At 40.7% G+C, this 24,792-nt stretch overlaps 2 protein-coding genes across 5 annotated transcripts; one reads left to right on the forward strand and one right to left on the reverse strand.

The window, feature by feature from the left end:
• Positions 1–1,260: 1,260 nt before the first annotated feature.
• On the forward strand, positions 1,261–20,722 carry epn2 (epsin 2). 4 transcript variants are annotated; one of them, XM_088316637.1, is made up of 10 exons: positions 1,261–1,536; positions 9,667–10,359; positions 11,183–11,337; positions 12,655–12,767; positions 13,043–13,147; positions 13,454–13,559; positions 14,185–14,337; positions 14,581–14,673; positions 16,709–16,936; positions 17,223–20,722. In XM_088316637.1, the coding sequence occupies exons 2-10, from the start codon at positions 9,929–9,931 to the stop codon at positions 17,531–17,533; spliced, it is 1,695 nt and encodes a 564-aa protein (XP_088172763.1). In that variant the 5' UTR covers positions 1,261–1,536; positions 9,667–9,928; the 3' UTR covers positions 17,534–20,722. The 4 variants fall into 4 exon arrangements, with proteins under 4 accessions (XP_088172763.1, XP_088172766.1, XP_088172767.1 ...); XM_088316640.1 differs by having other exon boundaries at positions 14,581–14,610; XM_088316638.1 differs by having other exon boundaries at positions 1,303–1,416.
• b9d1 (B9 domain containing 1) lies at positions 20,418–22,938 on the reverse strand. The gene is made up of 7 exons (XM_088316642.1): positions 22,741–22,938; positions 22,533–22,601; positions 22,158–22,269; positions 21,961–22,057; positions 21,688–21,750; positions 21,180–21,247; positions 20,418–21,068 (listed from the first exon to the last, which is right to left on the reverse strand). The coding sequence occupies exons 1-7, from the start codon at positions 22,801–22,803 to the stop codon at positions 20,908–20,910; spliced, it is 633 nt and encodes a 210-aa protein (XP_088172768.1). The 5' UTR covers positions 22,804–22,938; the 3' UTR covers positions 20,418–20,907.
• Positions 22,939–24,792: the final 1,854 nt, after the last annotated feature.

Below are 24,792 nucleotides of genomic sequence, written 5' to 3' on the forward strand. Positions count from 1 at the left end.
ACTGAAGCCACGCTGCCCGCACACAACTCGGGCGAGTGTACCACTACACCATCAGTGACCTTTGACTGACGAGCATAAAATGCAAAATTGACACACACGTGAAATTGTTTTAGCTTTCTAGAGCAGGGTGGTCAACTCCGATCCTCGAGGGCCGCTATCCTACATTTTTATTTTATTTTTTATGTTTCCCTCCTCCAACCCACCTGATTCAAATGGCCAGGATCATTGTCAGACTTTTGCAGCAATTGCTTATGTGCTTAACATTTGCTTTGGAGGAAGTAAACTTTTAAAAGATGCTGGATAGTGTCCTCGAGGTCCTCACCCCTGATCTATAAGAAGAGGAAAAACAAGTGCAAGTAATTCCTCTGACCGGCCTAGACCTAATAACGTAAGCATCCGTTTATTTTTTTAATTTGAAATGTTAATTTAGTGGCAGAGCGGGTGAATGGTTAGCTCATCTGCCTCACAATTCGCAGGTTGGCAGTTTGGTGGAGTGGCTCGGAGAGGTACGTTGGGAAGAGGTCATTTAAAGATTTGAAGACAAATGGAAGTATCTTAAAGCGAACTATAAAATACATTGGGAGCCAGAGAAGAGAGGACAAGATTGGGGATATGTAATCCGCCTTCCAAGCTCCAGTTAAAAGACAAGCAGCAGCATTTTGGACCAGTTGGAGGCGCTAGAGGGAGCTGGCTGACTCCAAAGTAAAGTGCATTACAGTAATCTAGCCGAGATGTAACAAAGGCATGTTACTGTTTCTAAGTGCTTCTCAGAAAGAAAAGGCTTCCTTTTAGCCAGCTGACTAAGATGAAAGAAGCCGGATCAAAACACAGTACTGATTTGCCGATCAAATTTATAATCACTGTCACGGAATTTTTTCTTTTTCACTATAAAGTTGGTTTTGGCCAGTTTGCATGTATTGTTTAGCAACGACATTAGTGTTGATTTGCAACTCTGTTACTATAATTATAAGTAAACTGTATACTGAGTTTAAAAGACTCAAATCGAAGTTGCACAGATTTTTTAAAAATCTGCAAAGTTACTGAAATATATGTGGAATCATCAAAGTGCATAGTTGTACTTCGTTACAACCAACTACTAAGAACAAGTTATTATTTAGTAATAACCAGGATTTACTCTGAAGAACAATGTTGAGCCATAAGTCTGTTTGTCCTCTTCAAACAAGCTGACCCTGCTCATGACGCGTTTCATTGACGGCTGGCAGGGTGACATGGCTCGCAGTTAGGGGAAGGAAGCTCTTTTGTGTGCGTGAGTCAGGCCGCGTCGGTCACACCCATCCCCGGTTCTCCCCCCTCCCAAACCGCCCGCCATGTTCTGGAGGAGGGGAAACCTTTAGCCTGCCATTAGCATTAGCAACACTTTAGCTAGGCGGAGGCGCAACAAGCTCGCCGCAATAAGTACGCTATCTTGATTTTTTTTCTTCTTCTTTTTTTTAACCTCTGGAATTTTTGTGGGGGGCATATTTAGGGGTTTACAGCCCTGGACTCTTCTAAATCTGACTCAGTTCAATATATACGGTAAGATACCGCATGTTTTATATGCGTAGAGGAAATATTGAGACGTTTTCCAGAGTCCCTTAATCCAGTTTTCAGTGGCGATGTCTCCACCGAGCACCCGTCTCGCTATTAGTAGATTTGCTACATAGCTTAGCATGCTAGTCGACTGCTTTAATATAGTTAATGGATCACATAGAATGTGGAGACGCAGAGTCGGATATAATTCGAGTAAACACAAAGAAAACAGTACGATCTGACGCCCAGTTGGCGACATCTGACGTTATAAAAACGCCCAGAGAGAAAACAGACAAGCTCTGCGGGTGGCTATCTATACTCCCCAACTTTTTTTTTTGTCGAAGTGTTCCAACACTCGGCGTGAATAAAATATCACTTAGCGCCAGTGTTTGATTTATCGAGGTGTGAAAAACCATAAACGGTGTATCAACATTGATCTCACTGTAAGGAATATTGCGAATAAAGTTAACTCATAAGTTTGCTCACAACTTGCTAACATTAGCGCTAATCGCTAGTTAGCATCTAGGCTATTTCGACTGAGATTTCGGAAACTCCGAACGAAACTGAATGAAATAATTGTTTTTATATCAAACTATCAAAATACATGAGAGTGTATGATGAGAGTGAGCTAGTTTGTGTGTATTGGAAACTAAAGCTACGTCAGTGTCTTGCGAGAGACCAATCACGTCAGTTTAAGGAAACGTGATTTGTTCTATTTATTTTACAGCATTTATTTTCATAGTTTCCTGCCGATCGCAAGCATGAGTGATGTCACGTTTTATTTTCCTTTTCTCGCCGTTTTGCGTCATTTCGCGTGACAGTGTCAGGGCGCTGGCTCGTTACTGTACTGCTTGGGTTTCTAAATGAAATACACACGATCGTTGTGGTTGTAGTATTGAATGTGTAATATTGTGTTACTTGGGGCTGGTGTGTTGTCATAAGGGGTGGAGGAATGAGCATCATCATTGTTTTCATCTCTTGCATGACCTGGCTTTTTGATTACAGACTAGGGAGGTGCAAGGCTGGACCTATCGGCATGTAGTTAATGCTTTTATTTGTATTGTATTTTTTTTTTTGTTGAAGTGCTTTGATCATTTTCAACTATACCACAATGCAGAGTGTACAACCAACGACCTGTTATGCTGGAATTTAGTAATTGCACCGATAAGAGGTCATCAATCAATATAATTTTCATGTGATCGTTGTTACTGGAAATTGTTGCTCAAGTGTGTGTGTGAGAGTGTGTGTCTTGAGTTGTGTACAATGAACCGTCAGGTTCATGAAGGACGTCCAGACAAGCATTCTATCTCCCTATCAGCGTTCCATCGCTCTGCTTTGCAGCTCTGTCAAGGTAGACCTGTTTTTAAGTGTGATGTACCATGAGGGGAAAAAAACTTAGAATTGGTAGTTGGGTCAAAGTTTGCTTTGTGGTGATTTTTCAAGTAAAACATTTTGAAAGTGGTCCATTCCTATGGCATATTTCTGGTTAAGATTTAAAGTTTAATTTATTACAGAAATTACTATTACTACATATACTGAACTATTGAATAACTGTAGGATTACAAAATATTTTAATCTGTATTGATATTTTTTTGTAGTGGTGACCCTGAATAGGCATTTGAATAAATACTTTTGTTCAAATATGAGGGAATTGATAGTGAGTCAGTAAAAGCAATCACTGTTCCGATGCTAGTGTTGTTGGACAGAATAATGAAATAATTAACTTTATATTAAAATTATGCATGGATTAGGACTGAAATGGCAATGAAATGTGATCGCGTTCCGATCACATGCATAAGCGGCACATTTTTAAATTTTAGAGCAGCTCACTGATGATTTTACTAATCAATGTGTCATGTTTTTACCCAAATTTATTGATGAATGAAACAATTACATTGAAAAAAAAATGTCCATCTTTTTTATATACAAAAACAATGAATTTTGTTAAACTCAATTCACCTTTGTCGCACTTTCACAATAGCTGCAGCTGTAATAAAGCAATTTAAGGAACATAAACGATTAACAATTCCTACACGCGCTTTGTTGTTGAAGCAGTTATAGATGAAAGAAAGAGAGATTCAAAGTCTCCATTCACAGTGGATCAGAGATGGTACACTACACACAGGCTGCAGGCTGCGAAGTACGAGCTGCGGGTAATAGTCTTTTTTTTTTTTTTTTAGATCACCAATGAAAGGCATTGATCGACTTATGCCAATCACATACTTCCATATTTTGTCCGATCACGATTCGTGGCCAATTTATTGGAGAACCACTTGTTTTCACTATGATCACAATAGTGCTTTAAAAAAGACTCACATGTACCCGCATTGAAAGGGGTGTAGTACTAGTATCGGTGCCCGATACTATAAAATGCTCCGACACTACAACACCAATACCACTTTACCAGCCTGATTTATGCCTTCCAAGCAGGTGGAGTAGTAGCCCTGTCATCTGTGAGGAGATGCATTAAGCGGTAAACATTCATGACACAGTAGCTGCACATAGGCATAGGAGGTTTTCAAGTGCCAAACCTGCCGTGCTTCCGTCATCAAGCTGCAGCGGAAGAGGCCCTGACAGTTTGGTAAAGTGAAGTCAGGGATGATGTGAGAAAGTATCACTTCATATGCCCTGCTAAAAGTTTTATTTTAGAACTGAGAAGCTTACTTAAAAGTTTTGCAAGACTGTTCGTAAAAAAACATTTTGCTGTATGTTAAAATGTTTATCATGACAAGTTACTACTTCTAATAAATGTTATATTTGAGCGAAACACAATCTCTGTTTGAGAGAAGTTGTGTATTTCTGAATAATATTTTATAAAGGTCCCGTGCCATCAAAAGCCCAACTGTGCTGCCCGGGGCAATTTGTCGAGGGTGGCATGTAACGTTAACGTCGCTTTTCCACACCCTACAGTACAACAAGGAGCTGGCCAATCAGAGGAAAGCTGCAAGCTCATTGAAGCCTCATGTCCATTCAATTGAAATTCAAGCCTCTTGCATTTTCATTTGGCTAAGCCACACCTTTGATGCCTTTATTATATTGATATTATGTTATTTTATTGTGCTTATCTTTATTTTATCAAGTCTTGCGACTTACTGGGCTAACCTGGGATCCTGAGGATTGCATTTCATGCTATGTCATGTGGAAATGTGTGATGGTATGACAAAAAAAATCCTTGGATCTTTTTGCCCTTGAATTTTGAGGATAGTAAAATTTCCTTGAAAAAAACCCCTTGAAATTCAATTGAAAAGCCAACGAGAAAATTAATTTCTAAGAAAGTAAAAAAATATATATATTAAAAAAAAAAACTGTTTCTGCGTGTGGGCCTCTTAGGGACAGCATTGTGCTGTGAGTCCATGGCGTGCACGCGGTGTTTTTGTGTTTGCTTCCAAGTGTGTGTGCATTTCCGCAGCGTTAGGATGTGAATAATCGTTATTTCAAGGAAGGCCGATGCGAACGTTGCCTTACTTTAGCACGAACGCTAGTGATGTTTAAAAAAATAATAATTCTTGTGTTTACATGAGTTTATTTCTTTTTGTTGCGTGTTAAGTTTTACAGGAAAATCCAACAAGGATGCCATTGAACAGAACAGATAAAACCACTCACGGATGGCAGAATCACATACATGTCACTTGTTTGCAACACAAACGTGGTGCATTCAGGGCACCTTAACAGCATTGGGAATTTGTAAATGCGCCATGCCCTACTGCATATTACTGTATTTTTACGGCCATAAGACGCGCTGCATCAAAGGGCGCAACACCAGTTGTGGGTGCTATTTCCGTATTTAATGCATATACTTGGCGCGCCGTACTACAAGGGGCAAGCTCGCACTAGCTCAGCTCGCGCTGCTAGCTCAGCACTGCGTTGCTAGATCAGCTCGCGCTAGCTCAGCTCGCGCTAGCTGTAGCCAACTCACGAGGACTCAATACCTAAAGGAATTCCTGCCAGAGGTATCCCCCCAAGTCACCGACAGATGTCCTGAAACTATAAGAAATCACTGCCAATAACACTGATTCCAACCAATAAGAGATGTCATGGCAATGCGTCTACTAGACAACGTCAGGGGAGGGACTTCACTGGTCACCACACTCCTTAGAGTCACGGTTTCAAATCAAAACCAAAAAAACTCAGCATACAAGCAAACAATGAAACAAAGAAATAAGATTAACACAAAACATGTAGCTCTCATGCCATCTATATACCTAAAAGAAATAACAATAACATAAAAAGATTATAGCAATGGCTTCTTGGGAGCCACTCAGACTCAGCCAATCACATGGCTGTTTAGAGAGATGTGCATGGCTGTTTAGAGAGATGTGCTGTTGTGCTTTGGGCTTTTTGCAGTCTGTTGTCTAAACCTGGGACGTTTCTTGCTTGCAATAACATAAATGATAAGACAGACTACAACATTGTGGACAGCTGCCCTTTTGTGCAGCTTTCTCCTACACCATCACCCAAACACCATAGTCACATAATGTATTAGTCACAGTCAATTCGAAGCATAGATGACTCAGACTTTGACCAGCAGCGTGTGCTAACATGCACTCCGAACAGCCCAATGAGTAAAAGGGTTGCTGGTCGAGAGTGATGCTCAGTCCATATAATGGGCGCGTCTCTTTACAAGGCGCCTTGTTAGTTTTGCGGAAGATTTGGGACTTTAAAGTGCGTCCTATGAATCACTGTTAAATTTAAATTATTTTCCCAGCCCTACTGGATGCAGTAGAATGTCAGAGAGATGTTATTGGCGGAATTGCAGTACAATTCTCTGACTGTGGGCGTTTTGAGTTCCAGATGGACACTACTATTCAATGCGGATTTTGTCCTGAGCATCCGGAGTCCGTTAGTTCCATATTACAGACATGGAACGCTGATTTGATTGTATTTCGGAAAACGAGGTGGTATCTGTTCATCCCCAATTCAAAGCATTGCAAGTTTTATTTTAAAAAAATGACGAACCCGTTCAACACATTAAAGATGCAAACAACAGAAATATAAATTTAATGCATACCTGACTCAGCAAAATTATTTAGACAGTGGTATTGTTGGAATTTAGTCACCAGTTAAATGCGAATTACTAGGGAATAAACCCTCAATTAACTAAATGTACTCAATGCATGTTTTTTTTTTTTTTTATTCTAGTAAGGCAAATGGCAAATAAAGACTGATCCATCGTGCTTTGTACCAAGCCCCAAGGTCTTCTGGCAACCTGCAATCTTGTCTGTGTGTTTGTCTTATGATCTCAAATTGTCATGTCTTTAACGCAGTGGAGCCCTCGTGACCCCTGCCGTGTCAAATCTGTTGTGTTTTTGGCTATGGTGTCAATGTGGCATATGTCAAGCTGTTAATGACTGACATTCGACATAATACAATTCTTCAGTATCTTTAACAGCAACCAGTTTTTGCTGCTGATCACTGAGATGAGTCAGAAGCTTTTGTTGTTTTTTTGTGGTCACTCACGTCATTGTCTTTTTTAGTTTGCATCTTTTTCCGCTCTATCTATTGTGGTTTTGCATTAGTTGGGAGAGGCCGCAGATGCTAAACTTGGTACTAACTCAAATTAGAATTATGAAACGGTAATAATAACCGTCTGCAAATATGTCATTGTTTATCAGTGAACTTTTTCATCCCTAACGTGAATGTAGCATCCCATCTCCGTAGCGGATGTAATGTTATTGCTTCTCGTCTTTGTACTGCAGCAGAGACAATCTAACTTAATGTGGAAAGTTAATCTTCACTCCGTCTGCTGTAGGTTCTTGAACTCTTGGAATAGCCTTCAGCATACTTCCGGAAAAAGTACCTTGATGTGGTTCTTCATTTGCTGTCAGAAAGTGTGCTGTGCGCAGTTCAATCCTGTTTCTGGGACAGTATAATGTAAGCATGCCTTCAGTGTTGTCCTGCCCCACAAAAAGCAGTTGGGGCTTTTATTTTGTAATGAAGATGTGGGGTGGCAGAAATAAGTGTTTTCAGCACAATAAATGTCAGCCTGCCTGAAATCAAGAAAAAGAAATGTGTACCCGCTTGTGTCCTAGTGCATTATCTGAGCAGTAACTAAGGCCGTAAAAGGAACACCGTGAGGTTAAGTGATAATGGATGAACAAAAGTGGTTTCGAACATCCCTGTCAAATTGATGTTTTCAATTTTAATTTACTAAGGCTCAGGACCGAAAAAAAATCAAATATATATATTTAAACAAGAAACTTACTTTCCCAGTTTTTTTGTAAATGATTATATCAGCGGCGCAATAATTAATCGACAACTAATTGATTAGCAATTTAATGAATAATTGATTGTTATAATCAAGTCATCATGTAGATACTTTTAAATTGTCCAGATGCTTGAAATTTCAGCTTCTCAAAAGTAAACATTTGATTTCTGTAGTCCTCCTTGAAAGCAGACAATCGATAAATTAAGTTAATCTGTTTTTCGTGAAAAATAAATCAGACTCTGAGCTTTAATTTTAAGGCTGGATCAGCTATTCCAAGTTGAAAGTGTCAACAATTTTGGCATTGGAATCTCGCACCAACTCAAAATTATCAATGTATCTTGAATTTGGCTGGACGCCGCCCTTCCGAGTGCCAACGTTTTCATTCTTTCAGAATGCTTTTACTGCCTTTTCTAACCCATTAATGACATTTAGAACCGATTGAGTAATACTTTCATTTGCGCCACAATCCAAGCATTTTATGTCAAGTATTTTATTTTACTTTTTTACCTAGTTTGCTTGGTCACTAAACTGAACTTTGTTTGGGCTCTGACAGAATTTGGAAATGTATACTGGTACTTTTACAAGCATTTGTGATACGATATAAAACTCAACATTTTTTCTTTGCTTATCTCATAACTGTCAAACAGAGCCAGATGAGCAAATGGGGGGTGGGGGGGGGTTGCATAAAAGAGAGCACGATGGATGTGAGTTCATCTGGAACTGCAACCTGCTCGTTTGTGGCTGTCTATTATTTTAAAGGTAGGATGCTGACCGAGGTGATTTAGTAGTTTATTTTGATGAACCACTATTGACACATTTACACTCAGGTTTGTGGCCCGAGTGAGCTCAGACATGAAGGATTTAAGGAAAGGGGGTCCGGCTGTGTTTGAGGTGGGGGTTGTTCCGGTTGGTGTGTGTGTGCGTGTGTGTGTGTGCATTTGGGCTGGGGGTAGCAGTGGGGGTTGCGATGGACAAGACAGACTCTCTTCTCTTCCTCCTGTCTGCAGTGAGTGAATAGGTGATTATTGCAGCAGATGTGTAATTAGGCCTCAGTCGTATTCATGGCGATGCAGGGTGATGAGGGAAAGTTTGTGGGGTTGCAGGGGGGGGTCATTCTCCACAGGAATCACATTTCACTGGCATTAAGTGAATTTAGGGGACGTGCCAAGTTGTATTCTTATTCCCGAAGCACTCGCACTCATCCCATCCTCATTTCCTCTCCAGCTGTCCCTCCATGGCATGGCTCGGCCGGAAGCTGCCCTCACAATGGAACATTCAAGTAGTGACTTTGCAAATGAAATCTACAACTCTGAACACTCCCTACTTAATTGTTTACACCATCGCTTGCATGTTGGGCATGCTGGTACACGCTGAGTGCGCATAAGATATCACTGAATAGGATATGTCCATAGCCGCCCTTTTTGGTGTTAAGTAGGATTTACAGTATAGTGCAGAAAAGTCTTTTCATTATTGAGGCCAGCAGTTTAAGAGGGGAATCACTTGAATAGTGTCGTTTAGCTACAGCAATTATTTTAGTTTGCTGGTTCGCCTTAACTTTTAATTCGGGTTAGGATAGAAGCCATTGCTGAATACTGTTGCTTGAGTTGCACAAGAGGAAGTTTGAGACTAAAGAAACTAAATGACTTGTATTTGTTTTGCAGGTTTTGCAATGTATCAACTTCAACTAAAAGCAATCAGTTTGGGGTTCGATGATCTTGATTTAATTTTTTAACCTTTAAATGTGTTGTTCATCTCTGCATATGTGACTTTCTTTTCATTTCACAAGTTAGTGACGATTTATAGGTTGAACATATGCTCCTTGTTGCTCTAAGCCAAGCGAATCAGACAAATTTGTTACAGATTTTTGATGCTTCACTGGAACATAACATCTGTCACCTGTAATTCATTAACTTTCATTTTGTGCATCCTAGGTAATGGCACGGTCTCAAGTACTGCCGGCACTTTGTGTGTGGAGATGGTTTTAACAGACATTGTTCTGGAGGACTCAGGAACACTGCACTGGCCTGAAGAAGCCTCATAAATTCTTATCCAGCACAAAGTTTTTCAAACAAGGACACATTTTTAGACTGACACACACGCTGTTGCGTAAATACGCATAACCTTTGGCGCGAAAGCTCCGATTGTGAGAGTTCAAATTGTTCATCCTGCGTGTGTCCCACCTCGACCGCCACGATGCCAAGCTCCACCATCCGTCGCCAAATGAAGAACATGGTGAACAACTACTCCGATGCCGAAAAGAAAGTCAGAGAGGCCACCTCCAACGACCCCTGGGGGCCCTCATCTTCACTCATGTCTGAAATCGCCGACTTAACTTACAACGTGGTGGCCTTTAGCGAGATCATGAGCATGATCTGGAGACGACTCAACGACCATGGCAAGAACTGGCGCCATGTCTACAAAGCCCTCACCCTGCTCGACTACCTGATCAAGACGGGCTCGGAGCGAGTGGCGTTGCAATGCAAGGAGAACATCTTTGCCATCCAGACTCTGAAAGACTTCCAGTATGTTGACAGAGATGGGAAGGACCAGGGCATCAACGTTAGGGAGAAGAGCAAGCAGCTCGTGGTCCTTCTTAAAGACGAAGACCGTCTCAAAGGAGAGCGGTAAGATATTGATCATCAAATTCAAACACGTGTGAAGCTGGATTTTGGTTATGTTGTCACGCCTTACTTTAATAATGTTGCCCTATTCAGTATTGTTGACATGAACCAATATTTCCCCCCAACAATGCCCCCCCCCACCCAACTACAATCTTCTTCTGCACCGCGATCTGGCAGATCTCTTACACTACTGCCACCTCCTGGTCGATTTTTTTTTAGACAAGGCCGATTCTCGGTCTTAGGTTGCATCAGACCCTTCTGCACACTTTGACGTAAAAAAAAAAAAGACGTCTTCGGTAGGCGGGGCCTATGCTTTTCTAAGACGTGGAAGTACGTCTTGGGGAATTAAAGAGTTAATGATAAGACAGACTTTGACATAGTGGACAGCTGCCCTTTAATCTCCCACACGTACATACCGCTCTGTGGTCAACCGACTGGACTGTCTCAAACCGTCACCAACAGGAATGTTCACACAATCTATTTCTCCCAGTCAATTCTGCAGCACTTTGTAGTCTCAAACTTTACCAACAGGGGGTGGTAAACATGTTCTGTGAAATGCCGCCAGCTGGTCAAATGGGTTGCACGAGAGAGTAACACGTGTTCAGATCTAAGGATCGGTCCATGCACAAAGCGCTCCGCGTTATCGGGCGCCCTGTCTGTTTTGGAGGAGATTTGGGATTTTAAAGTGCGTCTTATGGTCGTGAAAATACAATAGATCAAAAAAATGACTCGTCACCATTTTGTTTTCACCCTTATACCACCGTCATTTCGTCATGTTAAGTTAGTAAATAATCTTAAAGAAGATTGCTGTGTTTTGTCCGGTAAGGTCTCAGGCTTTGAAGACCAAAGAGCGTATGGCCCAGGTGTCCACGGGGAGCAGTCAGATGGGCTTTGGTCGAGGCTCATCTCAGCCCAACCTCTCTACTTCATACAGCGAAGAGTACGGCAGGTCAGAGGGCTCGCCTGCCTCTTACCATGGATGTGAGTACCATTTGATTTTTTTCTTTCTTTTTTAGGTAAAAATACGTTTTTGTCAAATGTGCCAGTTATTTATTTCCTTCCACCCAAAATCTGCTCCAACACGCTGGCTTTTTGGTATGGACGTTGAAGCCCTTTTGTATGGAATATGCTCCTCTGTATTCAAATGAGTTTGGGTGGATGAGCTAGCAATGAATATTGTGAGCATGTAGAAAGAGGGCCAAGGCCAAATGGAGGTGCCGAGGAAAAAAATGAAAACTTAAGATGCAGGCTATATAATGTTGTCCGTCAGTGAAGACGGTGGAGCTTGATGATGATTACTGTTCCGGTACTTTTTTTGATTCTGGTGGTTTTGCAATTCAGTGTTCTACAAAGCCAATGACCAAAACAACCCCACAATGGAATCTTTGAAACCACGAAAGAGATAAAAATAATTTTAAAAATCTGATTCAGGAAATGGGTTTTAACACACAGAGGGGCATGCATGCGGAAACACGGGAGAATTTGAAAAGAAAGTGTGAACCTTGCCCTGTTTTCTTTTCACCTTTTGACACTCGGCCGTTTGTACACAGCACCAATGCTGCATGTGTGCGTTTTCCAAGCATGTGGTTTGAGCCTGCATGCATCATATGTGTTGCACACAGTGCGCTCTCAACCTTGGTGTGTGGCCCACATTCCTCCATGTAAGCATGCTTCAGTATGGGGCTCTGAGGCGGAAGGTCCAACAGCTGAGTCATCTTTGGAGAAAAACGCGACTTAAGTCTGGCCAATAGGAATGAGTGGGCGTTGCCAGGAGATTTTTCAGATTCCACTTGAAGCTCCGGGCTATTGTGTGTTGGCAGAGTGTGAAAGAAAACAATGCAACTGTGGAGTTGACCTATCATATGCCCTTGTTGTCAAAGGGTCCAAAGTAGGTCAGTCTTACTTGCATGATTGAATAGGTTTTTCACTAATTGTGCACACTTTTATTTGCATGTGCACAAGGCTCTAAACACACATTTGTTATTCGGTATCAACAAGTACTCGAATAAAAAGCAGTCATTGTACTGGGTCTGGAAAAAGTGGAATAGCATCATCCCTATTGATTTGGCGCAGACTTTTTTATTTATTAATGTTTTTGTATTTTTATTTATTTTTAATCTCTGCAAGTCTACAGTGTACATATACAAGTTCCTCTGCTCATGCTTTGACAGTTCATATCCAATTCTATCCTTATCCTTACAATATTTAATCTCTTAAAATAGTCCCACAAGTTCTGAAGACTCTTTCGTGGTGTTTTCTGTTGTATTGATTGGAAGTATGATGTCTATAAATTTTCAGCCACATCTCCCAATGCGGGATCCGAATTGGAGCAAGCCAGACCTCAGACGAGTGGTGAGGAGGAGCTCCAGTTGCAACTGGCTCTGGCCATGAGCAGAGAAGCAGCAGAGCAGGTACTACTAAACATGAATCACCATGAGTACACATCTGGGTAGTTATTTCATCGTATCAAATCAGTGTCGTGTTTGATAAATGCCTTTGGTTAGCCTGTCTAGTTCCAGATCGAGTGAGAATGTCTGTGTTTACGTGATGGGGGGAAAATATTGTCTTGTGTGTATTTTTGGATTCTCATAAAATGTACACAATTTAGAGTATATATTGAATGACAGAACTTAGGTGAAGATTAAGTGCTCGGGCGCAGTTTGTGCTTACTAGTGCCCCTTTACAGGAGGAGCGCATACGCAGAGGAGATGATTTAAGACTACAGATGGCCTTGGAGGAGAGTAAGAAAGGAGGTCCGGACTCTGGCAAACTAGCACACAGAAAAAAAGAGGTAAGTTATCATCAAAGCATGGGCATCAAGTGACTCAGCAACATTATGCTAATTTAGTCTCCTCACGCTTATTTTGCTTGATCTGATCTCCTTTCCCTGAAGCAGTACTGAATCTAGCATCTAGCAGCAAGATGGCCTAGTTAGCCCACCAAATTGGTGCCTCAATAGATGGCATGACTGTTCATTTTTTTTATGAACATGAGATGATGACCCCTAATGCGGTTTATATGTTTCATATTAAATGCACAGTTCGGAAAATTTTTTTTTTCCCCCTCTAACGATTCTCAACCTTCTGTCTTATTTTAGCCGCAATCATCCCTGATGGATTTGATCGATACCCCGGAGCCAGGTGCCAGTGCTGACCCCTGGGGTGCAGGAGCTCTGGCCAAAGGAGACCCCTGGAAACCTTATGGTACATAACATGCATTTACATGATGTTGACATACTTGGGACCTTTGTGGGATGTATTAAATGTTTTGTGTACGAGTCAGCTCTGAGAAGTGTTTGGTTGGCTCGTTGTCAACTAGGAATGCTGCTCTACAGGCCCAGTGACAGGAACGCAAAGTAGAGGAGGGTTTCCACTTTACCAGTTCACCCCTGACAGACCACATTAACTGTCATGTTTGTGGGGAGGAATGAGTGCCTACTTCCGAGAGGCTATGGATAAACAACAAAAAAAAACAGCAGCAAGAACGGTTGAATCTGTGCGCTGGACCTTATTTACACAGTAGTTCACACACAGATGACATCGACATCTCGTGAATGTCCATTTTCAGTTTGTTCACAAACTGGTCATGGTCTCACTTGTTGAAAATGAAGGCACTTACAAAATTCTTGCACAAACTTATGAACCTACACTGTAATGAAGAGACTTAATTGTGTACCAAGAAGGACAGGTAGTTTCGGTTAACATGGGTTGGTCATGTGATTCTTATCACCATAACTTGCATCAGCATCGCACAAGAAAACACTTACTCCTGCACCTCATGATTCGCCTGTCCACATTTTGCCACTCAAAGGTATTTCACACCCTCCAGGTTCTGCTTCTAAGTCGGCAGCCTCAGCTGACCCATGGGGGGCTCCCAGCTCAGTTCCACCCATGAAGAGCAGTGATCCCTGGGCATCAAACTCCACTCCTGCATCTGATCCCTGGGGGTCGGCAGCTACTCGCCCTAAGGCTTCCAACACAGGTAAACCATAGAGCAAATTGTGTTGAAATGAGTCTGATGTTTTCAATGATAAGGTAATTATGTAGAACGAATTATGGAACATTGTCCTCGAGACTTAAACGCTGTTTGTTTGTGCCAGTTTTGCGCTTGTCTCCTTTAATCTACTGAAGATATTCATATGCCTTCATATTTGTTTTGTCTGTTACCATCCGTCCATGTGTTTGTGTTTGCGTTATATTATATGTATATGTTGTCTCCATCCAGGTAGCTTTGACCTGTTCACTGAATCCAATGGTACGTCCAAAGAGGACTTCTCAGAGTTTGACAGCCTGCGCTCCTCCTCCTCTGTCCCTGCTGGTACTCACCCTGTCCTTGTCTTCCTATTGACACAGTCTGTGTTGTTCTTCCTCTGTGCCTGCAGATGTCCCAATAATTCTGTAGGGCACAGACATGTGTCCTGTCTTTCTATGTATGTTTATACTACCAGACCGGAGCAAACGGGCCAGAGAAGACATGTTTTCTCTGGAATGACAAAACTAAACTATTCTTTTGAAAAAGATGACCATTTGCTTTGGTCTGGTCTTGCATCACAAGGGTGTTAATCTTATTTTGGTGTCACCTATCTGTATTTATTTTTTTTTTATCTCACAAGGCTCGAAATAAGCATCACAGTTTGGACCTCATCAGAACGCAATGAATGCCAAAAATTAGGAATCGCATACTTTGACCGGTTTTCCTGATAATTGAACAGCCGATTATTTGGAGGTCGAGGCAAGCTCTTTGCTTTTTTTAACGCCACACCAGCTAGCTAGTAATGAGCTTCACCTCCATGGCAGCGAATAAGATACTCTTCTGACAATTATCATTTTCACAAAGGGATTACGAGCAAAGATGGAGAAGTAATGCTAATTGCTATACGAAGCTAACCTAACCTGGCTCGAAACGAGTTAACGCACAATAAATTTCCTCAAAATTACATTACAGTAGATGTTATTTTAAATTTTTTTTCCTGTCCATTTAGCTTGGTTTAAATTTATATTGGTAATTGAAAAGGCTCGGCTGAACATGTTTTCAGACAGGAAAATACGGTTTGCTGTTATACACAATCTATAGTTACAATATAAAAACTCTTGATTGTATACAAAAGAAAACCACAGTGTTCATTTGTTATATTGTAATTTTTATTGCTTAATAAATCTTGCTTCAGGACCCTGAGATTAACCTGCGAAAAAAAAAAATGCTCCACAAAATTTCAGAGATGCGCCTTAAATGAACTCATTGATTTTCAAAACTGTTCCGCAAAGAAAACTAATTATTTCAAGCCTTGTCTCAAAAGTATTAAAGATCTCAGTTTCTGCAAGTTCATAATGTGGGTCTTTTGAATGAAAGGTTTTCAAAAAAATCAGCTTGACCCTCTTGTGGTTAATTTTTTTTTTTTTTTATGGGGTGAGGATGTTACTTGTGGTTAATTTTTTATTTTTTTTTTATGGGGCGAGGGTGTTACTAGATTCAGATCTGTGCTTCAGCTCAATGCAAACATGTTGAAAACCATCTAAGAACAGAACATAAACACTTAGTACTTAAAGATACTTTCCCTAAAAGAAAAGCTTGTATGAAAATGAACCAAGGGTCTGTTAAAGCAGCAGGCTTCTGAAGTGACTGGCTAAAATTGGAAGCATTCAGCGCACCCTTTTGTCATTGTCATATGTGAAATGCTATTCTGGGATGAATTCATTCTAACGACACGTGTAGCAGATGGCTTGCTGGGTTTGGTTCGTCTCCATCGCTCTTTGTTTCCATTCCTACCAAAAAGGCTGCCTGCCTCTGATGTCCTCCGATAATAGCTTCTTCTGATTAATTTACTACGTCAACATTTTTTTTTTTTTTGAGTGAACACTCACTCGCAGATGGATGTACTTATCATTTTGATTTCAACTTTCAATCAGCAAAATACATTTACTTGCGTATTAATACTTACTTACACGTTGGCGAACCCTCCTGCATCGTTTATCAGTCTAAACCTTCAATACCATTGTTTGCTGCCATATTTACACAATGTCCGAACTTCACCGGAATTTTGTTTTGTAAGATGATTCGGTTTGTTGTCCAAAAACCTGGGGTAGGGGCAACAAAAGATGGTAAGTTGATGAATGCAATAAATTACTGGTGAGCTGATAAGTCATGTGAATAAAAGGAGCATGGCATAAATTGTCAGTCACAAACAAGGATGGGTTGTTCCATTGTCACGCTACAATCTGCAAAAACATAGCATGACAATACAGGTCATATTGTGCACATGTGACAACATCGGGGTTTAGTAATAGAGTGCAGATAGTAGAATAGTCTATAATTGGGGTTTGTATCATATATTAAAACAACTTGTGTTTTGTAGGTGATGGTGGCATACCATCCTCTGTGCCCTCCCAAACCAGTCTTGCCAGCAGCAGCAGTTTGGACCTCTTTGACCCCCTTCCCACATCCATGTCGACTTCCTCAAATCCGACCAGGAAGACCCCAGAGTCTTTCCTGGGGCCCAATGCTGCCCTGGTAAACCTGGATTCTCTGGTGACCAAACCAGCCCAACCCGCACCAGCATTTAACCCATTCTTGGCTTCAACAGGTGGGTGAATGTCGCCTGTTAAATTTTGACAACATCTATCTCATGCACATTTAGTACACTCATTGGAGTTACAATTAGAATTTCAGAACATGTCTAGTCCATTCAAGTAGCTCTGTACTAAATCAATTTGTGCTTGTGTGTATTGCCAATAGAGTAATACTTTGACCCAATCAACTTGCTAGAACTAACTTTAAACGTTTGTCGTCTTGTGCTCTGACTTTGCCCACGACACACACCGTCTGTCTTTTTGTGCTTCTGACATCATCCGTGACCTTTGCTTATTTAGGTGGAGCTGCCGCCGCCGCCGCCGCCGCCGCCGCAGCCTCCACCGCCCATGCCAACCCCTTCCAAGTGAGCCAGCCAGCTCCTCCAACCCTCAACCAGATGCGAGTCAGCCCCATGCCTTCGGGGTTCGCCAGCGGCATGGCTGATTCCACGGCCATATCCTCCTTGCCCACCCAACCCATCACCATGGTCCCTTTGGCAGGCATGGCCCCTGTGGGACGCCCGCTAGGCGCTATGCCGCAGCCACCGATGAGCATGCCCCCCCAGGCTGGATCGCAGCCCACTGGAGCTACTAACCCATTCCTTTTATGAAGGGATGAGAGCGGGACAACTTGCACCCAGAATACCCGCCCTTCTTACCCCCTTCCCCTGCCAAGCTCCACAAAGCTTCACCAAGACGTTGTCTTGTCCCATGTATCCCTTTTCTAACCAACCTCCAGCAAGGTCGTAGACATTGTGGCATCCTTTTAACATTACCACACGCTTCCTCCTCTTCCTTTCTCAGTGCTACGAACTGCCTATCTTATATGTTCCATTTCGATTGGACGCTGATATAGATCACTGTCCATTTGACGTCAAGAGATCGAGTAGCAGGGGTGTTTACATTCCCCCCCAGTGAGGCAGGTTCAGACAGTCCACTTGTCTCTCACCTGCCTCCCTTCCTCTGTAGGACTGCCCCTTCTGTGGTGCGACAGAAGCCTGACTCTTCTAACGCCAGGATCTTATCTTGTCACTAGAGCTAATCTTTTATAAGCCCTGTCAGCTGAATAGTGTGCGTGTATGCGCGCGCGCGTGTGTGTACGTGTGAGTGGTCGCACCTATTAGTGCTATTACACTGTGTATTTCCCAGTAAGCATTTCCTTCACTTACTGGAGTTCGAATGATAAGAGACCGTCAGATATGTTTATACTCTGTCTGCGTGTGTGTGTTTGTTCCGAAGCAGGGATTTTGCACATTTTGTTGGCTTTTTTTAACAAATGATTTCCGCGACTGCTGGGCTCACCATTACACCTTAGCGTAGTCAAGGGGGCCAGCTGCAAAACAGGACGTGACAGCTTAAATGTCAACTTTTTCTGTACCACTCCCATCACGCCGCTCATCCCGGGCACTCCATTGGACTCTTTCCAGGCCCACCACAACACACGCTGACCAACATGGGGTCATGGTATTAACATTGTGAATGCTTCTCAAAGGAGATGAACTTTGTGTGCGAGTGATTAAGTGGCGTGGAATGCTCGCAGATGACCTGTCAATGCCGCAAGCCTACAACTCCATGTGATTAAGTACAACGTTAAGGCTACACCCAAATGTGTGTTGGCATAAATATATGAACTGTGATAGCGTCAGTATTCAAGAACATAGTAAGGCATTGTGGGATTTTTTTTTTTGTACTAGGGTCAAAGGGAAGAGGGAGTGTGCACAGTTTGAAAGATACCAGCTTCCATGTGTACTTGAATGAACAATGTCGCCAGTTTGTAAGTCGAGTCGTCCCTCCGTGATGGTTATGTCTGCAGCATCTTGTGCTGGCACGCTCCACTGTCAGCCAATCAACCACGTGGAGAGTGCATTTACTGTGATTTATCCATCTGCAATGAGTTTATCTGGTGAAAACGCAGTAGAAGAGCAGACTGTGGTCCAGGGAGGAGGTTGTAGGTCATTCCTTGTGGTTACGTTTTGCTCTTTACTTCTGCTAATCCTTAGCTGATCCTTTTTATGTTGTTGAGGTGTTTACTAAGATGCGTATCGTCGCTGTCGGATGGAATCCCCGTAGTGTCAAAATGACAACTTTTCAGGAGTTACGGCAAATTGCTAATTTAACGCTGGCGTATAGACAAAGCCTGCGGCAGCAGAGTACTTTGAAGTCTACGATCACGTGAATGCCGTGGCCAAACGTCTAACCAACTAACCTCATCTCGTAAGAGGATATTAATATGACATGTAAAAAAAAACGTGTTTTCATTCATTTTTGTCAACAAAAAAAAAAGATTCTTAATGGAGGCGACAATTACGCCACACAGCTTCCGCAGAACGGGGAAGATTAAGTAGTTTTGCGCAAAACTTCTCAAACATAAGTTGCGTTCAAGAGCGGCAGCTATTTTCACCGCTATAATGATCTAAAAATTACCGAAGTGGAGTCGGACCCTTACTATCGATTTGTGAGGAAAAAAAATAAAAAGGACCATATTTGGACATAGGTGGTTTCTGCCGGACAGCGACTATATTCTATTTTATTCTCCATAAGGTCATTGCTGGTTTTCACCCTATGGGTCAGCCATTCACTTCTCTTAGAAGCACAACTGTCACCAGAGTCCCAGCGACTGATCTCTGAGGATGCCCCCACCTAATAGTAGACCAGCGTCAGGGTCAGACTTCAGTTTTTTTTTTTTGTTAGTGGGTGCTCACTTAGAGCTACTTTTAAATTTGTGCAAAAAAATATTTCTATATTGGATAATTACTTTGTAGAAAAACTGAGTGTGTGTAATAAGAGGTGATGGAGACAACTTCATCTCTTCAATTGTCTATCACTGCCAAGTTTTTTTTTTTGTTTTTAGTTCTCTTGGTGTGCTGCATCCCCTCCCATCTGCTGTGCTGTGCTAGTTTAACAGTTTAACTTTAATTTTGCTCTAAGGCATACGTTTCTCTCAGGCAAATGGGAGGGGCAGCTCCAACTGTGCATGAGATGGATAAAGCAGAGGGAAGCTGGTGATTTTTTTTTTTCCAATTATGCTTGGCTCATGAATGGGTGATGGATAGATTTAGTGCATCCCAGTCAAACTGTTTAATTGCAAACAAAAAATATATGCAAACAATGTGGCACGTTTTATTTGAAAAAGATAAAAGGCTGATGTGTTTTGCAAAGTTGGATTTGCTAATGCTCGTTTATTGAACTGCACCGACAGTAATATAGCTTCGACATTCTGTTTGCTCACCCTCCTTGATTTCACTAACTAAAGCCATTCATCCGTTATCTGAACCGATGATTGAAAACAAGATGGCTGCCGCATTGAAAGAGAAAAAATGTAACTGTTGAATGACGCTTCAAATGACCACTTTTTCGGACCGTTTTACAGCAGCGGTGTTGTTACGTGTGGCAAGCTCATGATGCATCACTTTGTATTCACTATGCTTTTTTTTTATTTGAGAAAATACCTTGACCTTACAGACTTGTTTTTATATGCATTAATAGTCACCTTTTTATTCTTCTCCACGTGTCTAGTTACCCTTCTCATAGTATTGGGAGCAGGCTGCTTTTTATTCGATACGTGCTCGATCTGTCGGCATTATAACTGTATAATATAATTTATCATTTGTACTATTGTAACATACCGTTCTTTATTTTTGACCTTTATTATTCTGTGTAATGGGTTTTTGTAGGAAACGTCACCGTGGAATCTTAACGGCATCTAAACAAACGAACGCAGCAGATCGCCCCCCTGTTGGTTGCGGATGAGTGTAGCTGCATTGGTTCAAAATAAAATGTATATCACTTCAGCTCTGTAACCATTGTCACTGTGTGTTTTTTTTTTCTTGTAACAATTTAAACAACAAAGATTATCTCTGCAAAGTCAAACTTTATGCAAAAAAATACAAGGGGTGAAAAAGGTTAAAAAGACATTTACAAAAACGTTTGCATAAAAAATATATACATATATAGTACTGCCAGCATTGTCACGCCCTCAATATAATCACAAATGTGTCTGTTCCTCTGTGGACCAACCAGATGTGGTAGCGTAAGGTTGCGTGTTGGAGGAATTCGATGGTCCAGAATCGTAGCCCAGTTTCTTCATGTCCTTCATGACGATGTTGAAGCAGACTGTAACAAATCCTTGGGAACAAACCCGTGTCACTGGAATTAAAAAAACAAAAGGTTACCAAATGTGAAGACAAAAAAAAAAGACAGTCCAATCTAGTTGCTTCTGTTCTTTTGTTAGCAGAAAGAATAAACATCCAAACATACCTTCTCGCCCTTCACCCTGGGCTACCACTTTAGGGTCTGTGTACTCTGGTCGACGTCCCCAAAGCCAACTAAAAAAAGAGGGTTACGGTAATACTTTAAATTGAAACTGCGATCGTTATTTGGTCAGAGTTTGAAATGAATGTTTCATTTACTGTTTCAGAATTGTTGTTTTTTTTTTTTTTTTTTTTTTTTAACAAGTTACCTCAATTTTCAAGATCTCGTTACGTATTACTGCATTTAGATGGTTGACACACTTCTAAGTCTAAACATTCATTAGACTTGATGGTTAGCCTTCAAACTCAGTGACACCTTGAAGTTTGGAGATGTTGGATGCCACCAAATATTGAGTTTCACTCATGTTTTACTAGGACCTCATTGTGAAACCTCTTGAAACTGAAAATCTAACAATAACATGTTCATAGCTTTCTTTACAATGCATTGTGGTGTTTAACCACAAAAAATAAATACAATGAAAACTCACTGTCCCAACACTATCCTCTTAACTCACCTAGTGAACTTTTGAAGTCTCCATGTCGGTTCAGGAACAAACATGGGGAGGGTCCGTGTATGTCTGTGGGTGTCACCAAAGAGCTGATATGTTTCACATATTTAAAAGGGTGTAAAATCCACATGCTATACAATTTGCTACAATAACAGATTTTGACACAGTTCTTGTAATAGATCTCAAAGTTGTATATATTCTACAAGCAATATTTAAAGCTAAACTGCCATGGAAAACCTTAGTCAAATATGATATAAAGTCGATGAGGAAAGCACTGACTTTCCAGGTGTTAATGGGATGTGTGTTGCTCCATAACCTCTGACCACATCGTTGCCAAACAAATCTGGTCCATACACACTCAGCACAAGTTGAGGCCCTGATGTAGAAAGAGCATACAAGATTCCAATAAGCATTTCCTCATAATAAATAAAATTATGAAATCAATTCTCTTACGTGAACATTTGAGAGCTACTCACATCCTGATGGATTTGTGCTCTTAAAGGTTATGTCCAGTGGGAAGTTCCATACCAGATTGTGTGATGATTGACTGCCTTTGCATGTTATTTGAGTGATGCCTTCCTCCAAACCCTACAGAGAGGGTGGAATGATAAAAATATCAACATTTAAATTGGGAAAAAATAACATTTAAACATTACTAGCGCAGATCTGGGGGAAAAAAACCCCCAGGCAAAATGAGAGCTGGAACCTATACCAGATGACACGTGGTGGCTGGTCGCAAGGAATATAAACGCAAATTGAAATTAATATATACTACTAAGCATTCATTTTTTAGATCGATCAATAGGACATAAAACGCAACTGTAATCCATTGTATTGACAATTGTACTCACAGTAGTGGGCATCCAGTCTTGGCCGTAAACAAAACAGTATTTGCAGTACAAATCGTCATAGCTCGGAAACTGAAAAACAAATCACGTCAAATAGATGAACTTAATCATCCTCTTCAACTTGCACAAACGCAAAGCGCTACAAGCCTTATTAATGCTCACTAAGCTAAACTAGCATTAGCCGCCCTGCTGAACACGAGACAAAACTCACATTCGCTCCCTCAATCTGTCCGTTCACCGAGAGAAGAAACACAGATGAGTTACTTGTAGCCATGCCGGCTTAAAACAGCACATCGAAATCTCTTTTTAGAACGCTATAGTTGTAGAAGATACATTTAACATGCTTGATGTGCTAGCCAAAGCCTCACTCTCTGTTGCTAAGGCAACGCTTGTTCCACCCTTCCCTATGGTTTCTCGCGAGGCACAAAACCAACGAAACGCAAAATTTGGCATTAAATTCGTTGCATGCCCACAAGATGGCAGTAGTGTAGTAAATATTCATCTGATGACACCGGAAAGCGTTGGCGGGTGTAAGTAGGAGCGGGCGACTTGAAATAACATGGTTGTTTTCATGGAGTGTTCACTTTCTGATTTGATTCAATTTTTAAGCTACAATGTTAACAGTGTTTCTGCCAAATTAGTGTTGTGTGCCTGTCGTAGTTACTCCATTAGTTCACCCGCATGGCAGTTGCAACATTTTGAACTGAGCACGGTGACACAGTAAGATTTGCAAAGTTTGCAAACTTTTTGGACTGGAGGGGAGCAATCTTTTTGGGGGATATATTCCATGGACCCCCCTCATAAAATCAACATAAATTAAATATACAATGTATACACTTAAATTACACGAGCCTTGTGTTAAACTCAGCGGACCCACCTCACTATATTATTTTATTGTGGCTCACTAATCGCTGGCGTCTGGCACCCCCACAAAGACATTAGTTCAAAAAGAGCAAATCATTTGAAGATTGGTCAGTAAGTGGTTAAAAAAATAAAAACACCAATAGTATAGATTTACGAACAAATATGACATTTACCAAATTGTGACATGGGAGGTTTCTACGGAGGACCAAAAGTGCCAAAATTTATGAATAAATACACTACAAAATGTTTAATTAAACATTTTATTCATGAAGTAATTGTTTAATTCGTTTATTATCTGTGGAATTAAATAAATCAGATAAATAAGTAAATGCACCATTAATTAATTAAATAAAAGTGTCATTAATTAAATGCTTCATTTATTGATTGAATATGGAATTTAATAAATATATGTGTCATTAATCAATTAAATCACCAATTATAATGTCAAGCAAAATCTATATAATTATTTCTGTATTTAATTAATTGTTTCTGTTTTTAATCATTTCATGGTCCCGCATTCATGTAGGACTGAAAGTGCCCAAATTAAATAAATATGCCATAAAATGCTGAATCAACATTGTCATTAAAAGAAAAGAATTAATTAATTTATTCAATTCCTTACTTAATTAATAAACGAAACAGATAATTTATGCCAATTTTAATTTAACATTTCATGGTGTATTTATTTATTTAATGTTGGCACTTTCAGTCCTCCATACCTTTTTGCCTGAAGCCAGCAAAATAAAATGTCATGTCTACTTTGTATTTCTGACTAAATCCGTTTGGTGTTTTCATTTTGGCAGAAAATCTGTACAATAACTGCAAAAAATTCTTAATTTTTTAAATGATATTATAATCATTACTCGCCCACCACATCCCTTCTTTGCATAGACTATTTACTACAGTCTAGTATTCTGATTAATATTGCATTTGTGGAATATGTATTAAGCTGCAAAATCTATTAGTTTGCATCCATCTCATGGAGCGGCCATTTTGAAAACGACATCACAGTGTCGAAGGGCTCAATTTGAGAATATCACATGACCAAATCCAGAAAACAGGTGAGCCGTGACGGTTGTTACCTGAGTGCTGAGTAACTGTGATGTCATTTTCAATTAGAAATGCTCTGTGTGTGTGTGTGTGTTAATGAATAATTGATTGGTTTATTATGTTTATTTCATTGGCACACCAGTTCCCATATGAAGTCACGCATTTTTTAAAATCATGATAAAGCGTTATTGCAAATCATTTCGTGGACCCGTGTAATGAGTACAGAGGTTTGCGTTTTGCATTTTTTTACTTTAGGACCCCCAAAACAAAGGGATGACATATTATAAACATTTGCCCATGTTCAGGGAAGATATTTCTTTTTTCCTAATCTGACGTATTTGAAGTAAGT

The sequence above is a fragment of the Idiotropiscis lumnitzeri genome, chromosome 15, assembly GCF_059441095.1.
Source record: "Idiotropiscis lumnitzeri isolate Australia: NSW breed Sydney's pygmy pipehorse chromosome 15, RoL_Ilum_1.0, whole genome shotgun sequence".
Classification (NCBI taxonomy): domain Eukaryota; kingdom Metazoa; phylum Chordata; class Actinopteri; order Syngnathiformes; family Syngnathidae; genus Idiotropiscis; species Idiotropiscis lumnitzeri.